The sequence below is a fragment of the Mustela nivalis genome (genome assembly GCF_964662115.1).
Source record: "Mustela nivalis genome assembly, chromosome: 6".
NCBI classification, from domain to species: Eukaryota; Metazoa; Chordata; class Mammalia; order Carnivora; family Mustelidae; genus Mustela; species Mustela nivalis.
The window spans coordinates 109,876,106-109,899,792 of record NC_139025.1 but is presented as its reverse complement, the minus strand read 5'-3'; the positions used below and the strand labels follow the sequence as shown (position 1 = coordinate 109,899,792).

At 35.3% G+C, this 23,687-nt stretch overlaps 1 protein-coding gene across 1 annotated transcript in view; it reads right to left on the bottom strand.

Moving 5' to 3' along the window:
- The window catches only part of RFX7 (regulatory factor X7), a 115,343-nt gene that overhangs the window by 32,776 nt on the left and 58,880 nt on the right, over positions 1–23,687 (bottom strand). Inside the window, exon 3 of the mRNA XM_082734447.1 lies at positions 17,792–17,825. Within this exon, the coding sequence (XP_082590573.1) occupies positions 17,792–17,825 (34 nt within the window). The remainder of the gene's footprint in view (positions 1–17,791; positions 17,826–23,687) is intronic.

The window sequence follows — 23,687 nt, the reverse complement described above, 5'->3', positions numbered from 1 at the left end:
GTCCTCCCAAAGGATTGAATAAGGAAGACAGAGAAAAAGGTCAAGGAACGAGGACTCTAATTTTCAATGCTTATTGCTTAGAAGTCTTAATTTCACTTTCCTAACCTGCTATGATAGAACTACGGTGGGGATGGGGTATGATTTTCTTTTGAGCTACTTGCTACAAGCAATGTAAGAGGAAGTTGTTTTTCCATTCTCAGTTCGAGAAAGTATAAATCAAATGGGGAGGAAAATTTTATTATATTTGTATTATTGTGGGAATTTACTCTATTTGTAAACCTACTGAATTAGATATAAAATGAAAATGGTTTAGCTTTCTTTATAATATGTTCAGAGATTAAGAATGTGATCTGAGTCTATTTGAAAGACATCAATTACTAAGGGACAGCTTTAAAAATAGTAAGCAAGGCTGACAAACTTCAGTGAAACCCTAACTTTGCTTCTTACTTTCTTCTAATTCTGCTGGGTGATCTAAAGAATCTATGACAATCTGAAACAAACTAACAAACAAAAAACCCTTCAGGTTGCCTCAATTACAATCTAGCTGAGAAATTCTGACATCAATATGCCCTGAAGGGCTGCAGCAGAAGCAGTGGGGAAATCACACTCCAATGCAGGTAAGTAAGGTATTTCTCAGTAGATTCTGTGGAATATATTAGGAAAGTTCCACAAATAAAATTGGAAATAGATTAATTTATGGAAGAAAAAAGCTAAAGAGATTGCCATGGACACTGAAACATCTATTTGTATCTAACAGTGGTCATCTTAAAGAACATGCTTTAAAATAGACTTGGTATTTCCATTCCTAGTAACCTCTCCTTGTTTTGCCTACTTTACTTTTCAGAATATAAGTTTGAAATGACTTAAAATATACAAAGATAGAAAAACCACGCTATAAGAATTCATTTGTTTTCTATCAGACCACACTTTTGTGTATTATCCCATTCTTATGAATACCAAGATATTAATGAAAATTGAGCTTCTTTCAGGTAGTGGTAAGAGATTGCCATTATTCTTTCCTATTTTTCTTTTTGACAATAAAATGAATCTGAAAGGTAGCTGACAATGGTTAGGGCATTCTTGATAATTATGAGAGAAGAGTTACTAGAACTCAAGATTTGGGCCTTACTGGCAATTCAGTCCACTTGAGTCCCTAACACGAGGAAAAACAAAACAAACCAATACATTATGACTGTACTGTCCTCCCATACAAAGGGAAGATGAAGTAACTCATGATTAATGTAAAAAAAAAAAAAAAAAGAAAAGAAAAAGAAAAAAGAAAAAGGTTCAATATCCTCTAAATGGCCTGGCTCCATAGATTATTTCTTTATGATACTAAAAAACAAAACCAGTTATTTAAATCTGGCCCTTTTGTCAAGTCTTCCTCCCTGCCCCAGTAAATGCTACACAAAAATGCTCTTTCTTTTGAAACTTACCCACTTCTTCACCAAGTGACTGAAAGGAAAAAATCGGATTCTGAAATAGGTCTTTGCTCACTAACAGCAACCCTCAGGCCACATCACAAGATAAACCCCATCTCTATTCTAACAATAAAAGGGCTTTTCACTGCTAGGATGTATTTTAATTAGATACTGCAAACAAAACTTTCAGTTTTAATCAAGACTGAGTTAGTAAGTTGACATTGGTCATCATTTAGCATTTATTACAGCAAACATCTGAGGTGAGAAAGCATGCTTTGCACCATAAAGGAGGGAAAGGATGAAGAAGTCTCCCAATTGTAAACACTTCATATATGCCCCCTCGATGGCATATTATATTACATATCTCTGGAGGGCAGGAGAGGACAAGTGCCTCTTCTTTAAAAATTATTCCTTGAGTGAGATACTCAAAATTATGCCTGGCAGTGTATCATCTATCTTAGAACTCTAACACGACTGGTCTGGTTCTCAGGAAGGAGACAAACCACACTCTTAACGTTTCACATATCTTTTAGTTCCTGTCCAATCTTTGCAGCAGTAATGGCTTCTAACCTAAGACATTAACCATGTGACAGAGTTGAAAATTTTTAAATTACATGAGAACATTCATTCTTTCATCCAGCACTGAGTGTCTACTATGCTTTAGGCATGACCTTAAATCTTAATACTAGGAGAGAGACAATCAACAAAATTTAAAAGTAAAACATATGTTCTATGATTATGATAAATGCTATTTAGAAAAAGTGCTGGGAAGGGAAATTTAAATAAGAGTGGTAAGGGAAGGTTTCATTGGGAAATAAGAAGACAAAATGTTTTGCATGATGACTAGTCAAATGGGATAGACTCAAAAGAGCTACCATAATTCTTTGTTCTACCCTACTTTTGCTTTTCTATTGACAGTTGTTGTAATGGCCAGCCACGGCAAGAACTGACAGTAAAGAGAGTCCAGATTACTGAGAGATAAAAAGAGAGGCTGTTTTCTTATTATCTGTCCTCATACATACTACCATGGCTCCCTCAACTCTGTAAAGAATGACTCTCAGAAGAACCCTGACCCAAAAGAATCTAAAAGAGAGGTCACAAACCCAAATGCCAGCCAGGTAATGCAAATGATTAAGGTAGACTATAGAGAAAAAAAATACCTATGTTGAGGAGCTAAAAGCTTGGTGGGGATTGAGAGACTGAAGAGTTCAAATCATGTTTCAAAGAGATGGCTGCTGGGGCGCCTGGGTGGCTCAGTGGGTTAAGCCTCTGCCTTTGACTCAGGTTATGATCTCAGGGTCCTGGGATCGAGCCCCGCATCAGGCTCTCCTGCTCAGTGGGGAGCCTGCCCCCCCCACCTGCCTCTCTGCCTACTTGTGATCTCTCTGTCAAATAAATGAATAAAATCTTAAGAAAAAAAAAGGAAAGAGATGGCTGCTACATCAGCCCAGCCAACTGCTGTCATGTGGAAGTAAGGACTTAAGTGTCCCAAATTTTGAAGAGAAACCAAATTTCTGTGAACTCTCCCAATTTTGAAAAACGACAACCAATCCAAAAATTTAAAAATGTCAAAGAGGGCCAAACAAAACACCTCTGTAGAATAGATCTAACCTGTGGGTTTCTAGAGTAGTACCTCTGGTCTACAAGGTCAAGGACAAGCAGGGGGTGGGGGTGGGGGCAGAGGTGGAGAGAGAATCCTGAAGCAGATACCCTGCTGAGTGTGAAGTCTAATGTGGGTGGATCCCAGGAACCTGAGATCACCACCTGAGCCAAAATCAAGAGCCAGTCACTCAACCAACTGAGCCACCCAGGTGCCCCTAGGCTGTTCATTTTTGTTCATTTCCCTAGGGAGGACAAACACTATTCCAATGGTAGTGGGTGATAGAGAGTAGTCTCTAAAGAATTACTGAATCAATAATCAGAACGTAGGATACACTGAATACAGATTCAAACACACATCTTCACGTTTTCTGCTCTATTCTCTTGCAAGAGGACCCTCCTCAGAGTTCTTCCCTGGAAGGAAAGTGCCTCACTACTCGAATAATTTAAATGATAGCATTTGTCACCTAGTTTCAGGTTTCTCCAGCCCTCCAAAAGGAATAGTATTCTGGCGATTTCACATCACTTTCCACTTCTTCCTAATGATAATCCTACAAAGTCCACTTTTGGTCAACTTCCATGAATAAAACCTTACCCCAGTAGAGCAGACTTAGGTAAGGAAGCCTATAGACTCACTGATGACAAGGAACTCTAGACATACTCACATTTTGCCCAGGTCAGTTTACTTGACCTTAGTGCAGAGCAAAGGGTAAGTGCTTTGTTAAGGTTACACTAAGTCACCAAAAAAAGGGACAATCAATGCAGCATTTTTTGGACTGAGAAGTTGCTAGCAACACATAAGAGTCCTCTCTTAGACTGTTGATCAGTTAGAGCCCTCAAAGTAAGGCCATATACGCCTCCTGAGAAGTTTAAAACATGGACACAAATGGCATTTAAAATAGCCTCCTTTAGTCTTGGTTGTGAGACTTTTATCTCTCAAACTGATGAGAAGAAAGGTAGGTGAAGACTGTCTAATCTTACCATTTTATATTCTTACCAGGTTTGCTGTTGAATTGCCAAGTCTATGAGACATATATTTTTCTTCTTGCTTTCAACTGATTTCCTGCCAAAATGAATGTTGTTTAATATTTACATTAGCCTTTCCTAACAGTAACCAGAATAAATAGCCTTCCCTGCCTCTTTTGATCATTATTAATTCTAATAATTTCAAAGCAGAACTAACTGTTTAGGAGACCTGAACTTTAGAACTGGTAGAAATATTGCTTCCTGGTGGTGCAAATGCCTAAAACACAGTAACATAAATAGGAAGTTCTCAATATTCTGGTAATTCTGAATGATAACATATGGGAAATAATTTCTCTTTCTTTCTTCTTCTTCTTTTTTTAAAATAATTTCTCTTTCTATTCTAGAAAATTGCCTATAGATTTTACCAATCTTTTCCTCAATAGTGTGGCCTAGAAAACTAGTTTCAAGGTTAAATTTTAGAGGGTAAAAATTTGGAACACACTGAGTACTTAAGATTCATGATGTATCTAACAGCGTATTAATAGCTCTTAAGACACATTTTAAACCAAAGTTCATGAAACATTTTTGACTTTTAGAACTTTCTGTGTAACATATTAACATCTTATGGAACTATTCTTCGAAGGACCATATTGTGGGAAACATGAACTATTATTTCCCAGCCTGCTGTGACTGGCTCTAACCAAACAAGGTCTTTTCTATACCAAAAAACTCATGGCTACTTCTTTCATATTTTAGAACTTCTACAGCTGTCATTTAACTGAACTAAGGTGACTAAGCAATATGGACTGAATAGCTTTCAAATTCTGCTGGGGTCTAGCTAATCCACTGGTATTGCGTATATATCGAGTAAGATTTTACCTCGACTATTAAATTGGTTGTAGAAATATAATTGGATCAGCTTTACAAACATATAATGACATTATGGATCTAAAAGTGCTGTAACTCATGAGAAATTTAGTTTAAGATATATTTGCTATTATTAAAGTAAAAATCAACTGTTTTCACTGCAAAAGCATTAAAACATTAACGAAAAGTTTTATTCACAATTATACCACTACAAATATTTTCATTTGTCTTTAAACAGGCAAAATGCTGGGCTTTAAAAATAGCACAAATACAATTTTATATTTTTCACTGCTGTATTTCATAGTGGCACAGCTTTCGCAATCGTAATTGATGTAAATAATTAGAATAATTTTAGCTATTTTGTCTTAGCGAGCATGTCTGAAGTTCTTTAAAGGGCATTCAAACATGCTGCATACAAAAATTAAATTGCATTTAGAATTACTGGCTACTTAAATTCAGTAAGATAAGGAAATTAGCTTTTAATTTCCTCATTTCAGATTTATTTTAAAGTTAGAAAATAATTTTCAGAAACATCTTCTTGATTATAATAAAACAGAAATTTTAAAAATTAACATATGGGGCACCTGGGTGGCTCAGTGGGCTAAAGCCTCTGCCTTCGGCTCAGGTCATAATCTCAGGGTCCTGGGATTGAGCCCCGCATCAGGCTCTTTGCTTGGCAGGGAGCCTGCTTCTTCCTCTCTCTCTGCCTGCCTCTCTGCCTACTTGTGATCTCTCTCTGTCAAATACATAAATAAAATCTTTTAAAAAATAATAATGAAATAATAAAATAAAATAAAATAAAAATAAAAATTCACATACAAACTCATATTTCAGATGCTTTAAACAATGAAATAGTGTATCACAGTTTTTAAACGCCTGGGATCTGGAGTCAGACTACCTAGATTAAAAGTCTAATTCTACCAATTATCAATTTTTAGGACCTTGGGCAAATTATATAACAATCCGAGCCTGCTTCTTTATCTGGAAAATGAAGATGAAAACAGATGAGGCAAATTAAGCGGATTGAATGATAAAACATGTAAAGCACTTGTCTGGCATCTGGTAATAAATACTCAATAAATACTATAACAACAACAACAAATACAAAGGAACTCTCTGTGTGGGGACATTATATACATATTATATACTCTATTTGATAATTATTGCTTGTGAATAATCATTCAGGAAGTGTTTACTGAGTATATTCCACATACTACACACTGTGCTAAACACTGAGGATACAAAGACCACAAGACAGTCTTTACTTAAAAGTTCTTATTTTGGAGAAGAAAACAAATTAATCTGGTGATTAGCATACTATGTGGTGGGAGCTTTAATATGAGCACAGAACATTTTACGAGGTGCATGAAAAGAGGGGCCTTTAACATGAGAAGATAAGGCAGATAGGTTGAACTTGTATTATGTATGTATGTATATTCTTCTTTGTCTTTCTCTGGTATAGAGGCTACAAAACAAAAAACCCCTCCATGGTCCAGTTTTTTGCATAGCTGGGAATATCCAAGTGACATTACTCTGGAAATGGAAGGTTCTGAAGTGGGTTTTCAGAATAGAAACAAATATCTTAAAATAAAAACAGAGTTTCTCTAGAAGGCCCTTTTGCCCTTCCTCCCTTCTTCCTGCCTCACCATTTGGACAAAGGCATGTAAGTGCAACAGCCATCGATGATGTGAATGGGTAAAAGATGATACAGCAAAAAAGAAAGAGCCTAGAACTCTGGTGGCACTGCTGAGCACCACTCTAGAATGCCTAACTTTGGACATGCTAGACAATACAAACTCTTAAAAATTCCTGTAAGCCACTAATAATTTGGTTTTCTGTTATCTGCTGTTATCTGTTATCTGAATGCATTGCTAGCAGAAAAACAAAACTTTCAGGAACCGTTTCTGAGCTGATTCCAAAAAAAAAGAAAAAAAGTGATCCAAGTGAAAAATTTGAGAAGGGCACAGCTGGCAGAGGAAACGGCATCTACAAAGGCCCGGGGGAGGAGGGAGTATGGAGTGTCGATATCGGCATCTGTTCTACAATATGCCCCTTCTGGCTTCTTGGATGGCTTTTGCCAGGAGATTCCCAACCTTTCCCATCCTCCATTCACTATGTTTCAGGGATTCAATACTCTCCTCTCAGTGGTTCCATATGGGGGAGCATTCATTCTTAAATGGTATGTTCTGTGATGATGAACATAAAACATGTCTTTGACTAATGTTTAGACTTCTTGAAACAAATTTATGGTAATTTAAGCCAATTACAACCACATTGTCAATTTACACATATAACATCTTCAACTAAAGCTGCCATATGTGCTCACTATGTGCCAGGCACTGTATTTACACTAATTATTTCACTTAATATTCTCAACAACTCAGTGGGTTAGTCACTATTATTATGTCCTTTTTTTACAAAAGTGAATTAGGTAAATATTGTCCAAAACCAAACAGTAATGGTAATAATGGCTAGAGCAAGGATTCAAACTCAGGCCTATTTCATTCTATAGCCTTAACTGAGCAATCCTGCTATACTGCTCATCAGTTTCCTTAGTATTTGGCCTCTTGGTTTCACGTCACTTACTTTAAATCCTTCCTGCATCTATGCACTAAGTTTTAGCTCCCCATCTGTACTCCATGGAGTGGTGATGGTTTAGGCTGGTTATCTCATAATAGGAAAGGATGGAAGGAAGAGGTATATGTAAAGCAGAGTAGAACAAAGGAAAAGGGGAGAATGTCAGACAAAAATGTTCTGTTCCTCTCAAGGAATGAAACAAGTTTCTGTTCTTACTGGTAAAATGTGAAGTAATTCCAAAAAATAAATTGAAATATTTTAGCAAGTGTAAGGTGTCTAAAAGGCCTAAATTGAAGGTAGCAACCCTTCTTTATATTTTAAATTGCAATGTTTAATAATTGATACTCACACACTTAGCAAATATATATTGATCATCTTCATGTACCTTTGAATCACATTCCAATGAATAGGTTTTTATACTAAAGAGGCTAAGAACAAATAAAAACTGCTTATTATAATGATCTTAGAGGTGACTACATAATACCAAGAAAGGTAATTAAGCACAGGTTAATATAGGACAGAAGATGTATCGAACTCAGACCCGAGAAATCAAAGATGCCATTCCAGAGGGGGTGATATCTAAAATGTATCTTAAAATATAAGTAGGGATAGCCAATAGAAAGAATAAAACATCAAAAAGAAGAATTGTCTAGACCACAGTTTCTCAACTTCATCACTACTGACAATTTTGGGATAATGACTGTTATGAGGTGATGTCCTGTGTTTTGTAGAATGTTTAAACAGCTTTATCTTCTACCCACTTGATGCTGATCACATACCCTGCGTATGAAAATAAAAAATGTCTCCAGATATTGTCAAATGTCCCAAAGGGGGCAAAAATGCCTTTGGTTGAGAACCACTGCTTTAGATCTGCACTATGCAAACTGGTTGCCACTAGCCACATGTGGCTATTTAACTTGAAATTAATTAAAATGGAATAAAGGTTCAGTTCCTCAGTCACATTAGTCACATTTTAAGTGTTCACTAGCCACATTTTAATGCACAGCGCTAGAGAGAAAACATATTCTCTTATTTTACAACAATTCACTACAGCTTAATGATAGCCTATAGATGGAGTGGAGAATCGTAAGATTAAACAAGAGGAAGGCCTGAGTACAAATGGTCTCCCAAGCCTAAGACAGAATAATGGGGAGCCAGTGAGAGGTTTGAAGCAAGGGTGTAAAATAATCAGATGCACATTTTATTAGAACTGATTTTTCAAAAAAGATTTTATTTATTCTTTTAAGAGAGAGAGAGAGAGAGCAAGAGCAAGAGCATGCATGCGAAGTGGGGAGAGGCAAAGGGGAAAGGGAGAAGCAGACTCTCCATCGAGCAGGGAACCTGACACAGGGCTCAATCCTACGGCTCAGAAATCATGACCTGAGCCAAAGGCAGACACTTAACCATCTGAGCCACCCAGGAGCCTCTTTAGAAAGCTGATTAGGTAATGGTGCTGTGGAGAACGGAATGAAAGTGGAGAGTCTAGAAGCAAAGGAATAGCTGCAGTATTTCCAATAAGCATGGTGATCCAGAATAATGCAGGAGCAGTAGGGACAGACAAAAATGGAGCAATTAAGGAGGCAGAATTGATAGGACCCAGTGATTGACTAGATATGAGGTAGGCTGAGGAAAAGAATGAAGTCAAGAATTACTATCAGGTTTTTAAGATGGATGAGTGAGTACATCCACTAAGACAGTATGGTAGGTAGAAAGAATAATGGTCCTCCAAGATGTTCATGTCCTAAACTTCTAATCCCTGGAACCTATAAATGTGTTACCTTCTATGGCAAAAGGGACTTTACAGATGTGATTAATGACCTTGAGATGGAGAGATTATCCTGGATTATCCAAAAGGCCCAATGTAATCACAAGTGTCCAGATAAGAGGGAGGCTAAGGGAGCTTTGACTATAAAAAAAGGGAAGTGTCAGGGTAGCACAGTGGAAGATAGACTTGAGCAGCCATCACTGGCTTTGAAGACACAGTCGTTAAAAGCTAGAAAAGGCAAGGTAACAGACGCCCTTCAAAAGGAACATAGCTATACTGATACTTTGACTTTTTCCTAGTGAGACCATGTCAGACTGCTGACCTACAAAGCTGTCATAAATATGTGTTGTTTTAAGCAACTAAGTTTATAGCAATTGATTGTAGCAGCATTAGGAAACTAATACAGATAGGTTTAGAATGTGGGATAGAGAATATGGACACAGTGAGATTGGTTCTGGAAAAGCTGAGTTTGAAGTGACTATGGAACATAGTAGTAAACTGGTCAGTTGTTAACTAGTTGGATATATGAATCAGGAGCTTAACTTGGACATGTCAATTAACTGACATTAACTGAAACCATCAAAGTAGATGGGATCACCATGGGCAAATAGAGGAAGAATGCAGAGGACTTAGGTAGAGACATAATAGAGGCCCTTGAGAAATGTACAACAAAACAAAACAAAATGCTCAAGTGGAATTTCTAGACCTGAAAAATTCAGGCTCTAAAATAGATTATCCACTCAATGGGATTTACAGCAGATTAGACCAACAGAATCAATGAAAAATGTTAGGAAATGTGATAATAAAGAAATATAACCTACCCAAAATGGAGTGAAAAGAGAAAAAAATAACTAAGCATAGCCTTTGTGACTTACTTGGAGTCCCAGGATGGCAATGAAGAAGAATATTTAAAAGGCTAGGAATTTTTCTGCAAATTGGTGAAAAATAAAAACTCACAGGTTTGAGGAGCTCAATGAACCACAAGTGGGACAGAAACAAAAGAAATCATACTAAGGCTGTTATAATAGCACTGCTGAAAACCACTAAAAATCCTACAAGAAGTCAAAGGAGAGGAAAAAAATAGAATGTATTATACACAGGGAAACAAGATTAACTACACACTTTCCAATGAAAACTATGTAAGCCAGAAGAAAGTGGACTGCCATTGCTAAAATACTGGAAGAACTAGAATTCTGTATCAAAAATGCCTTTTGAAGCAAGATGGCAGAGGAGTAGGAGACCTAAATTTAGTCTAGTCCCTGGAATTAGCTAGATAGTTATCAAACCATTCTGAACACCTACAAACTCAACAGGAGACCAAAGAGAAGAATAGAGGCAATTCTATGAACAGAAAAGCAACCACCTTCTGGAAGGTAGAATGTGGACAGAAGTAAATTCGAGGTGATATATGGGAAGACAGACTGTGGGGGGAAAAGGCTGGCTCCCAGCAAGTGAGAGAGCAGAGGAGCACAAAATCAGAACTTTTAGAAGTCTGTTCTGTGAAGGGACATTGCTCCAGTGGCTAAGTCAGGGGTGGAATCCTCACTGGGTTGGTGTAGTCTCAGGACCCTCAGGGCCCCAGAAAGATAGGGGGTGCCCGAGTGTGGAAGAGCACCCAGGTATTGGAGCAGGGAAGCTGGCTGCAGAGATGGAGCTGATGAGTGGGGTCTCAGCTCAGGGCTGACATAAACTGTGATCCAAGGCATAGTCGGGCCACTACTCTTTAAGCAGAAACCGCACAAGTGACAGATCCAGGGAAAACCCCCTCCACCCATCCTCTACTGGGAGGAGCAGTATAGGAGTGCACTGCAGGAATCTGCTGGATTCGGAGACTCCAAATGGGGCTGTGTGCCAGAGAAAGAAACAGGAAACAAGAGCAAAAATGAATTACTTGGGGGGGGGGGCACCTGGGTGGCTCAGTGGGTTAAGCCGCTGCCTTCGGCTCAGGTCATGATCTCAGGGTCCTGGGATCGAGTCCTGCATCGGGCTCTCTGCTCAGCAGGGAGCCTGCTTCCCTCTCTCTCTCTCTCTGCCTGCCTCTCTGCCTACTTGTGATCTCTCTCTGTCAAATAAATAAATAAAATCTTTAAAAAAAAATGAATTACTGGGACTTCATTAAGATCAAAAGCTTTTGCACAGCAAAGGAAACAGTCAACAAAACCAAAAGACAACCAACAGAATGGGAGAAGATATTTGCAAATGACATATTAGATAAAGGGCTAGTATCCAAAAATCTATAAAGAACTTATCAAACCCAAGCAACAATACCCAAAGAACAAATAATCAAACTCGAAGAACAAACCCAAAGAACAAACAATCCACTCAAGAAATGGGCAGAAGATATGAACAGACATTTCTGCAAAGAAGACATCCAAATGGCCAACAGACACATGGAAAAAGTGCTCAACATCACTCAGCATCAGAAAAACACAAATCAAAACCACAATGAGATACCTCCTCACACCAGTCAGAATGGTAAAAAATTAACCTCTCAGGAAATGACAGGTGTTGGTGCTGGCTGGAATGCAAGCTGGTGTAGCCACTCTGGAAAACAGCATGGAGGCTCCTGAAAAAAATCTCAAAATAGATCTACCCTATGACCCAGCAATTGCATCACTAGGTATTTACCCAAATGTAGTGATTCAAAGGGGCACGCGTACCTGAATGTTTATAGCAGCAATGTCCACAATAGCCAAACTATGGAAAGAGTCTAGATGTCCATCGACAGATGAATGGATAAAGAAGATGTGGTGTATATATATAATGGAATACTATGTAGCCATCAAAAAACCTCCAAATCTTGCCATTTGCATAACATGGATGGAACTAGAGGGTATTACACTAAGTGAAATAAGCCAATCAGAGAAAGAAAATTATCATATGATCTCACTGTATTAGGAATTTGAGAAACAAGACAGAGGATCATAGGGGAAGGGAGGGAAAAAAATGAAACAAGATGAAACCAGAAAGGGAGACAAACCATAAGAGTCTCTTAATCTCAGGAAACAAACTGAGGGTTGCTGAAGAGGAGGGGTATTAGAGGGATGGGGTGGCTGAATGATGGACATTGGGGAGGGTATGTGCTACGGTGAGGCAAAAAAAAAAAAAAATGTCCTTTGAAATGAAAGACAATTAAACACTTTTTTCAGATGAACTAAAACTAGGAGAATTAACAGTAGACCTACAAGAAAATAAATGGCAAAATCTTAGGTGTAAACTCAACCATACAAGTAAGAACAAGATAAAGCTTGTCAGGGTGGATAAGAAAGATACACGTATATGATGTCATCAATAAAAACAAAACACTTTATAAAGACCTAGAATGCTTAAAAGTGAAAGTACAGAAAAAGATATGTCATACAAACAAACACTAATTATAAGATGGAGGAGCTATGCTAATATTAGACAAATCAGACTTCAAAGCAAAATACTACCAGAGACAAAAATGGAACTAGCATAATAATAAATGAACCAATTCAAAAAGAAAACATAATAATCCTACATATTTATGCTCCTAATAATATTCTTATTTATTTTTAGAAGATTTTATATATTTATTTATTTATCAGAGAGAGAGAGATAGAGAGAGAGAGAGCATGAGAGGGGGATGGATCAGAGGGAGAAAAAGACTCACCACTGAGTGGGGAGCCCAATGCCGAACTCGATCCTGGGACTCCAGGACCGTGACCTGAGCTGAAGCCAGTCTCTTAACCAACTGAGCCACCCAGGTTTCCCTATGCTACTAATAGTATTTTTAATACATGAAGCAAAACTTGGCAGAATCAGAAAGAAAAAAAAGTTAACAATCACAAGAGAGACATTTTAGCACTCCTTTCTGTTACTGAAATAAAGGGGAAAAATAAACACATCTTTAAAAACAATAATCAACTGGACCTAATTTTTGGATAAAGAACATTCCATCCAGTGACAGGTGAATATATATTCTTTTCAAGTATATAGAAAATATTCACAAATGCAGACAATACACAATTTAAAAAAAATTTTTTATTTATTTGAAAGAGAGAGAAAGAGTAGGAATGGGGGGGGTAGGAGAGGGAGAAGTAGAGTCCCCACTGATCAGGATCAATCTCCTGAGATTATGACCTGAGCTGAAGGCAGATGCTTAACCAACTGAGCCACCCAGGTGCCCCCAAAATAAACAAGCTTTGATAAATACTCAACTATTTGGAAATTGATCAAGATTTATCTAAGTGTTCCATGGGTACAAAGATAAATCAGAATGGACAATAGAAAAAAAAAATAATTGAATGATAATAAAAACACTACATAAAAATTTATGGAATGCAGCTAAACCGGTGCTTAGAGGCCAATTTATAGCATTAAAAATGATTACCATAGGAAAGAAAAAAAAGTTTCAAGTTTCCATATTAAGGAGCTAGAAAAATAAGAATAAATTAAAACCCAGGTAAACAAAGGGAAAGAAGTAACACTTACTAGAAGAGAAACAAAATGTAAAACTGATAAACAAGAGAAAAATCAATGAAGCCAAACTCAATTCATATGAAAAGAACAATAAGATGACTAAACCTTTAGCTAAACTGATCAAGGATAAAGAAAATACAAAGGTCCCTCATCAGGAATCAGAGATAACTGCTACAAATTCTAGAGACAGTGAAGAATAATAAGGAAATATTATAAGCAATGTTATAACAACAAATTCAATAATATAGCAGAAATGAACAAATTCCTTCAAAGACTAACATACTAAAACTGTATCAAGAAGAAAGTTTTAGAAATAGTTCTGTAATAATGAAAAAAACTAAATTTGTAACTAAAACCTTTCCCAGTTTTACTAGTAAAATCTATGAAACACTTAAAGAAAAAATATTAATTTTAAATAAATTCCTTCAGAAAAAAGAGAAGAGCACTTTTGAACTCATTAAATGAAATCAACATTATCCAGATCCCAAAAACAGAAAAAGGTTTTATAAGAAAAAAAGCACATCCAAAGCCCTAATTAACACAAAAACAGTAACAAATAGCAAATCCAATGTAGCAATATCTAAAAGTATCATGCAGTTTATCACAGAAATTCAAAGACTGTTTTCACTTGAGAAAGTCAATCAATATAGTTCACCATGTTAATAGAATAAAGAAGTATCATGTGACTATTTTGATAGTGCAGAAAAATAATCTCATAAAATACAACATATATTTGACAAAAAAACCTCTCGGGAATAGGGAACAGAAAGGAACATTCTCAGTTTGAAAAGAGCATCCATGAAAAAGGTAATGTTAATATCACATTAAAAAGTGAATGAATGAATGGTTTTCCTCTAAGACTGGGAACAAGGTTAGGGAATCCATTCATACGATTTCTATTCAACATTGTCCTGAAGGTCCTAGCAGTGCAATGAGATGAGTAAAATAAATAAACAGAAGTTTAAAATGAAATGCAATCAAACTTTTCTTTATTTATGAACAACTTGATTAACAGGTAGAAATCCAAAGGACTCTACATATAAACTTCTAGATATACCATGTAAATTTAACATATTTGCAGACTTCAAGGTCAATATAAGTATTAGCAATAAAACACTGTATAACAAGTATTTTTAAATGTCATTCACAACAGTATCCAAAGCATAAAAATATTGAGCAAAATATATATAAAGCCTATACACAGAAAACTACAAAACACTGCTGAGAAAAATTATGAAAGCCCCAACTAATATGGAGATATACCATGCTCATGGATTAAAAGATTTTTCATTAAGATATCAACAACCCCACATTGATCTATAAATCACCATAATCCCCATTTTAAAAATCCCAGTAGATTTTTTAATAGAAATTGACAAATTTATCCCAAAATCTGAATGGAATTGCTAAAATTAATTTGAATCATTATAAGACCTGATATAAGACTTTCTACAAAGCTACCGTAAACAAGACATGTGATGATGTCATAAGGAAAGATCTAGCAATTAATGGGGAAAAAGAAAGATCTAGCAATTAATGCGGGAAAATTAATGGGAAAAAAAAACACACATCATGACTGGGAAAGGGTAGGATTTTCACTTTACACTCAGTAAATGGTTAGAAAAATGGATTATTCAGTCGTATGATAAAAGATAAACATTTCAGTTCACCTCAGACAAAACACAAATTTAAATCAAAATGGTTAACAGACCTAATAGAAAAAGCTGAAGTTATAAAAATTTTTATAAGAAAACATGATAAAATCTTTTTGAGAAGGTTGAGTTATCTAGAAAAGTTGAAATGAATAGGTCAGCAAATCCTCCCATTGAAATAACTATAAAATAGTATAAATGGCCAAAAAAGAACTATTTTAAGGGTTTTGGAAACTAATAGCAAATGGAATGTTAAGAAATGTTTGGTCATTAAAAACTTAACTTTAGTTCAGTATTAACTGTTCAAAGTCTGTCACTCCTGCCAGGGGCTGCTCCCATGACCTATTCCACATGGTTTGGAAAGTAGTATTGCCAGGATGAGGCTGCTTGTGTACACATGATGACAATGAATCAAATACAGAGAATTTTAACAAAAACAAAAACCCAGAACACAGAGAAAGATAATCAGAGAAAAAATGAACAAAAGCTTCAGAGATTGGAGGGATAAAACTAAAATCATTTCAACGTGAAAGCTTTGGAAGGAGAGGGGAATCCAAGGGACAGAAAAATATTTGAAGAAATAATGGATAAAAACTACCCCAATCAGAATACTCTATACTTGTGAGCTCAGCAAATCCTAAGTAGGATAAACACAAAGTGATCCATACTTACACATATAATAGTCAAAGCAAGAGTATGTGAGTGAGCAAACAAGCAAGTTAATAAATTTCAACAAATCTTGATATCAACTAGAGAAAAACAACTCACCATAAATATGAAAACAACGAAGGCTAAGGGCAGCAGAATGACATACTCAAAGAGATGAAAGAAAACAACTTCTTGACCAAAAATTCTATTTCCAGCAAAACTATCCTTCAAAACTGAAGGCGAATAAAGACATTCACAGATAAAGACCAAGAGAATTCATTAAAAGCAAACTGTTTTACAAGAAATACTCAAGGAAATCTTTTGTTCCAAAAAGGAATTACCCTTGATTCCTTTTTGTTTCTCCCTGCACATTCAATGCATCAGCAAGGAAGGCCAATTAGCTTTATATCCAAAATAAGCCTTGAATCCATCTATATGCTTTTTTCCATCTTCCACTGCCATCATGTAAGCAAGAGCCTTGAATTTTCATTTGGACTTCCCCATACCCTAAATGGTTTCCCTGCTTATACTCATCCCCCAAGACCAGCCCATTTCTCAACAACAACCAGGGGGTTTAAAAACAACTGGGTCATACTATTCAACTTAAAAAACTTAGAATGAAATCCATACTATTTGCCATAGCTTAAATAAATCCTATGAAAATTTCTCACTACCTGAACTTTTCTTCCATCATTCTCTCTCTCTTCTATAAGATGCAGCGACACTGCTTTCTTTGTATTCTGTAAATATCCCCAACTCATTCCTGCTTCTGAATCTTTGTACTTATTCTTCCCTTCTGCCTAGTCCATGTCACAGGCAACTCATCACACAAGGCTGGGTTCTTATTATCCAAGTCTCCCTTCAAATGCCACTTTCTCAAAAAGGTTTTTCCTAATCATCCAACCTACCCACCATCACTTGCCTGCCCTCCCCTACCCACCAACACTTGCTATTTCATAATAGCATTTATCACTATCTACCATTATAATGCTCATTTACTTGACTATTCATCTAATATCTACCTTATTCAAAAAACTATAAGGTTCAAGAGGATAGAAATCTTACTATCTTCTTCATCAAATATATGTAACTTTAGACCTCATGCTATAATACAATTCTGAACTTGAAAGATTTAAAAGCCTTTTTCTTATTTAATATTTAACAAATGTCTTATCTTAAAAATTGTACTAGTCTTCTGCCTCAAAAGCTGAATAATCCTCCAACACTATCTTGGGTATTGAAAAGAATGCAATATACAGTAACTTCTGAGGGATAAACAATGAGACTCTTGAGAACTGGGATATCAAGGATATCCTCTGGGGATTGGGGTCAAAAGCACCCCTCCATCCCTAATTACTACCTTCCTAGGTCTTAACAGCATGAAGCATTTTAAAAAGCTCCCATTTAAACACAATTTTTAAAAGTTCTATTCAGTACAACATAAATTAGAACTATTATTGTGGCTTTAATTCCTAAATTCTAGGAACCTAAATATGAACAATATGTTATCACAAAAAACGAACCCATCAAACATCTTAAATCTTTTCCTTCAACAAATTCTTACAGTCAATAGAAAAGAAAAAGAAAGAACTTTATTAAATGCATAGTGATCTTTAGAAAACGCCAGTAAGTTTCAAAAACATGCAATAACCTCAGACTGTGATTTCATTATTGATGCGATATTGGAAAGTAGATAGCTTATACCTATTCACCCTTAGGGCTGTAATTCAATATCAAATTTTATTCTCTAAAATTGAGATATTTACAATAAATATTTACTCAAGGATAATATATTTTATACAGTGGTAAAAACCTTATTACAAAAGAACTTGAAGATTACTCATTTTACTTACCAAAATGCAGTCCACTTTAGATTGTACAGTTTTGCTAAAAGAAAAAGAAAGTTAAGTTAATAAAAATGTTAAAATAAATGTTTAAAATAGTAAAATTCCTTTTAAGATTAGCATCATACCTTAAAACTGCATCTTTCACAAAGCCAAACAAACATCTATTCCCATTCACTGCACTAAATTTAGTCCTAAAGCATGATGAGAACATCTTGAGTTACCTGCTACATAGAATCAACCTACTGTTGTTACATTTTAACAATACATGTTACATTTTAACATGTATCATTTTAACAGATGCTTTGAATAAACAATTAAGTTTTTAGAGATACATTAAAAATGCAGATAAGCATTATACAAAGAAATAGGACACAGAGTTTATAATGAATTACAATTTTTAGTGTATGCCTGCCACTCTGGAAAATAATTTGTTTAGCATTTAAAAGCCATAATGGTGTAATATAATCTGTAGTTCTAAAGACTTGCTATAAAGTAGATTGTCTCTTCGCTCCTTCCCTCTAACATATGTACATGTGTGCACACACACCCACACAGGCTAGGGAAAGGAATCCCTAAACATAACTGATGTGATAATAAATTGGAAGGGGAGAATACATTTAGAAATAACCCCAAAAAGCGACTACATATCAATTTACCAAATAAGTGAATTACTGAATAAGTGAACTATTAATATATAATACAAATGAAGCCAGTATAAAACAGTTAAACCATCACCTGGATTTTGTTATAACACATTAAAGTATAAATGCAATGAAATAATGTGTAAGTTCAGAGATATTTTATAACTTAAAAGATGCTACAAACCAAATTATCTTTCATAAAAGGTTCTAGAGCAAACAAGTATCAGAAAGTTTGGTTATTTGCCTCTGTATATATATCTATACAATTAAAGTAAAAATCAACATTTAGAACTCATTTGTATTGATTAATACAATCAGTAACCTCAAAACTTTTCATTTGTACTTGGACCTCAAATTTCATTTTTTAAAGAACAAAGTATAACTGGATTAAGTTCAACTGCAAAGATCAGAATGACTAAAAGGAACAAGAAAAGCAAATGATACCTCCACTTAAGAGGAAATGAAATCCCCTTCCCACAATCCCACATTAGACTTTTCAGAGGTTTTTTAAGTCTTTTGGGATCGTTTGTATAGCTTATAACTCATTCACTAGCAGCTCAAGTCTGCTATTTTTTTCTCTCTGAGTAACTCCCAGTTTCCCTGAGATAAAAAAGAGTATTGATTAAGAATTGCTCCTAAAAAGTAATGCATCAAGAATCCAAGCACTGTTCACCACCTTCTTCTAAACAACCCCCCTCCATTTCCTGTCTAAAGTGTTGCAGTAACCTAATTGGTCTCCCCCATCCACCCCCAATTAACTCTGTCGGCTATTCTGAACAAAGTGGCCAGAGTGATTCTTTGTCCAAACCACATTAGTCTTCTGCTCCAGTCTTGATCATAGCCAACAAAGTCCTGCATGACCCAGCCTTCTGCTGTCTTTCCAATCTCATCTCTTACTATTTCTCTGTTCTTCCTTCATTCAGCTCCTGCCACACTAGGAGCACTCCGTGCTCCTTCTCAAGGCAAAAGCAAGGCCTTTGTACGGGTTTTTTCTGTCAGCCTCTAATTCTCTTCATGACTTTGCAAGATGTTGTATTTTACAGATAGTTCTTCCCTGACTTTCCCATATAAAATATTCTGCATCATTCTATCCTTCTTGTTCTGCTTTGCTTCTCATTATTGCACTTACCACCAATCATTTTATATATATTTTTAAAGATTTTATTTATTCATTTGAGAGAGAATGAGAGAGGAGAGAGAAAATGAGTAGGCGGAGGAGCAGAAGGAGAAGTACACTCCCTGTTGAGCCAGGAGCCTGATGCAGAACTCAGTCCCAGGACCTTGGGATCATGTCCTGGGCCCAAGGCAGACACTTAACGAACTGAGCCCATTTTATATTTTTATTAATTTATTTGTTTACTGGCTATCTTCCTTGACTAGACTTTAAACTCCATGAAAGCAGGCTTTGTCTGTTTTGCTCACTGCTGTTATTATCATCTGGCATATGTTAGATGTTCAAGAAAATCTGTTAAATGAATAAATGACAGAAACACATTCAGCCCCCTGTACTGGGACCACTTGAAAAAAGGTTTTTAGAGAAATTAATATGAAACTGAAAATGTAATTATTTTTTAAACCACAGCCCTAAATATACTCCTTTTCTACCAGAAACCGGCTCTGTGGAATATCTGAAGATGACTATGTCTTATTATAAACAACTTCGTAAATCTAAAAAGTATGTGTAAAAGATAACCTTTGAAAAAATAAACTTAAAAGGTAAAATGTAAGTGCTTCTAAGCTAGATATGAACTTTGGCAATCACCTGACCTAGCCTTTTGATTATTTTTACTTCATACTTTACACAGGCATAACAGAAGGATATAGATTAAGTCGCCTTTGTTCTTCTGTCCAGTCTCATACCATTTCACTACCTTCCCAAAGATAACTATCATTAATTTGACGTGTAAGCTCCCCAGTTGGTATTTTAATACTAGTATTAGATATACAAGTCTATAAGCAACATATACTGCTGTTCCAAGAAGATTTTTAAAATGTTTATATAATTGCCTTTACATTATATATATTCCGCAATTGTCTTTTTTCATTCAATATTATTTTTGATATCTACACACTTTGATGAAGTTCATTCATTTTAACTGCTGAAAATTATTCAATTGGGTGAATATATCAAATACATTCATCTATTTCTTTACTGAAAGCCAATTTTATACTTCCCAGTTTTTCTTACTAACAATGTCACAATAAACTTTGTATAGGTCTCCTGATGTACACAGTGGAAATCTCTCAGTTACAAATTCAAAAGTTAATTTTCAGGGGCTCATGGATGTATTTTTTCAATTGTATAATATATTATCAAATTCTTGTCCCAAGCAGTTTATATCCATCTACACTTCCATCAGTACCACATAATAGTCTATACTTTCCTACTACTTTGTACAAATATTTGCCATTTATACATGATATATAATACACATGTTAAACACTATCTTAATGGATATATTTTTTTTGAATTTGTCATTTTCCCCAATTGCTAGCAATATTTTTCACCTGCTCACTGGCCATATGGATTTTCTCCTCTGTAAATTGCTGGTTCATATTCTTTGCCCATTTTTAAGAGGAGTTGACTATTTCTTATTAAGTTGTAGCTGTTCTTTATACACTATGGACAGGAATCCTGTTACATATACTTAACTTCACTAATTATATATTTTAGTGATAGCTTACTATAGTTTAAATTTTTGATTTAGTCAAATTTATTAATTTTTTCCTTTATGATCTGTGTTTTTTTATCTTAAGACATCCTATCTAGCTAAAGTTTTAAGGACATATATCATTCTAATATTTTTAAAGTTAGCTTTTTCAAGTTTGATCTTTATTTGAATAAGAATTTACTCTTACGTATGGTGTGGTATAATACATTTTTCTCTCTGGTAGGCCAATTGCTCCCTATTTTATTATGTCCAAGTTTGCACATATGCTTGAATCTATTTTTGGCTTTTTTTCTGTTTAATTATTAATCTATGTATCTATCTTTGCACCACCACTCTAAATTTACCTGTGCTTTAAAAATTAGGTCTAGTTGTTTGCTTAAATGACCTTTTTTGGCCATTTTCAGAACAGTCTTGATAATCTTTAGGCCTTAAATACCAGGTTGAGTTTTTGGTTTTTCCAATTATACAAAATTCTTGCTAAGATTTATATTGAGCTGCACTGAAGTTATAGATTGAAGTGGAGGAGTTGACTCATAATTTGATTTATTTGGTCTGTCTTTAAAACTGTCTTATAATTTTCTCTGTATCTTTTTAAAATTATACTTTCTAACCTACTAATGTACATGCTGATATTCACAAAAACTATTAGTTTTCTATGCTGACCTTATTAGTTCTAACAGTATATAGATTCTCCTGTAGATAACCATTTCACTTACAATTAATGAAAATATTTTTCTTCCTTTTCTGTCCTTATGCCTCTTTTTCACCTCCTTTCTTATCTAATTACTTTGCCTAAAATCTCTAGTCTAAAGATTAAGAATTACAGTGAGAGCAGACATCCTGTTCGGTTTCCAGTTTTTGTTTCAGAATTTTAACATGATGTATTATAATATTCCATTTAGTGGGCATTTTATTATTTCCTACAATATTCCTGAATATTCAATATTTTTACTGACTCAATAAAAATGATGCTTCAATATCCCGATGTTCTGCATCAGAAAATGACAAAGTAACTTCCCACATGTAACAATGATATATTGTGGACAAAATATAAAAACCTCGCATCAAAGTTAGAGTGACCAAAAGCAGGTAGCAACTAGAGGGAAACATCCATAAAAGAAGGGAACTGTGTTAGGTAGGATTTGTCGTTATAAGGCTATTTGTCTGAGGGCACCTATCCACCCATGCAACAATGATCACTGAAGAATAAGGCAGAAATCTTCTGTTTTGCCAGCTGAGGAGGCAGAAGACAATGTCTGGGATTGCCAGAGCCACTGTAACATGAAAGATGAAATCCTAGAAAGGATGGAGCCACAAAATTTCTTTATAAACTATGCCCAAACGTTTGGATGATCTTCCTCTGGGAAAGACTCCAAGGCTCCAGAAAAAAGCAAGGGCTGGAAAAAGTGGAAAGATCTGAGTTGAGTCTCCTTGCTGCTTATTATAGGAGTAATAATGCTGGAGTTTGAATCCCAACATGTTACAGACTATCAGGACAAAAAAAATCCAAAACACAAAAAACCCCAAAACACTCAGAGAAAAATAACAGAATCCAAAGCCTACAACAGTGTATCACCCACAAAGTCCATTACACAAGCAAAATATACCAGAAAGAAGAAACAGGAAAAAAAGAGATCTAGAGTCAAGACAAAAAGCAGCTCACAGAAACCAAATCCTGAATGATCCATATGTCAGAATTAGTCAAGGATTTCTAAACAAGTATTATAAATATGTCCAAGTATTTAAAGGAAAATAATGTCATAAGAAACGTATACATGGCAGGGGAGAACCTCAGGTGAGAAATGGTAGTTTCTCAGAACCAAATGGAAATTCTAAAACTAAAAAGTACAATGTCTAAAATGAAAAATTCATTGGATTACCTTAACAGCAGATCAGATACAGCAGAAAAAGGGTCACTAAACTGGAAAATAAATCAATATATCTTATTGAATCTAAAGGAGAAAGAAAAAGATTTTCAACATAATAAGCAGAGCCTCAGGGATCTGTAGTAAAACATCAAGTGGTCTAACCATATACAGTTGGAGAGGAGAGATAATGGGACAGAAAAATATCTGACAAATGACCAAAAATTTCCCCAAATTATGTGAAAAACACGAACTTACATATCTAAATTCATTAAATTCCAAGCAGGATTACTACAAAGAAAACCACACATGGGCACATCATAGTCAAAGAGATGAAAACACGAAGATGAAAAGCAAATTTTGAGGTCAACTGGATGGAGTAAATAAAGTTAACATTATATGCAGTAAAAAAGTGGTATGAGTGATAGCTGACTTCTATACAGTCAACTGATTTGCAACAGAAGTTGCAGACAGAACTAAAGCATTTAAGCGATAAAAGAAAATCCTTTCAACAAAGGCTGATGGAATAACCAGATATATCTATAAACAAATGAACATAACTCATTTGACTAATTTTGAGTTGGATCTTAAAATTAACCATAAAAATGTAAACTATAAAATGCCTATAAGAAATCACAGACTATTGCGACCTGAAAAATATACAAGATATCTTGGGATGCAATAACCCTTAAAGAAAAAAAAAATTAGGGTGCCTGGGTGGCTC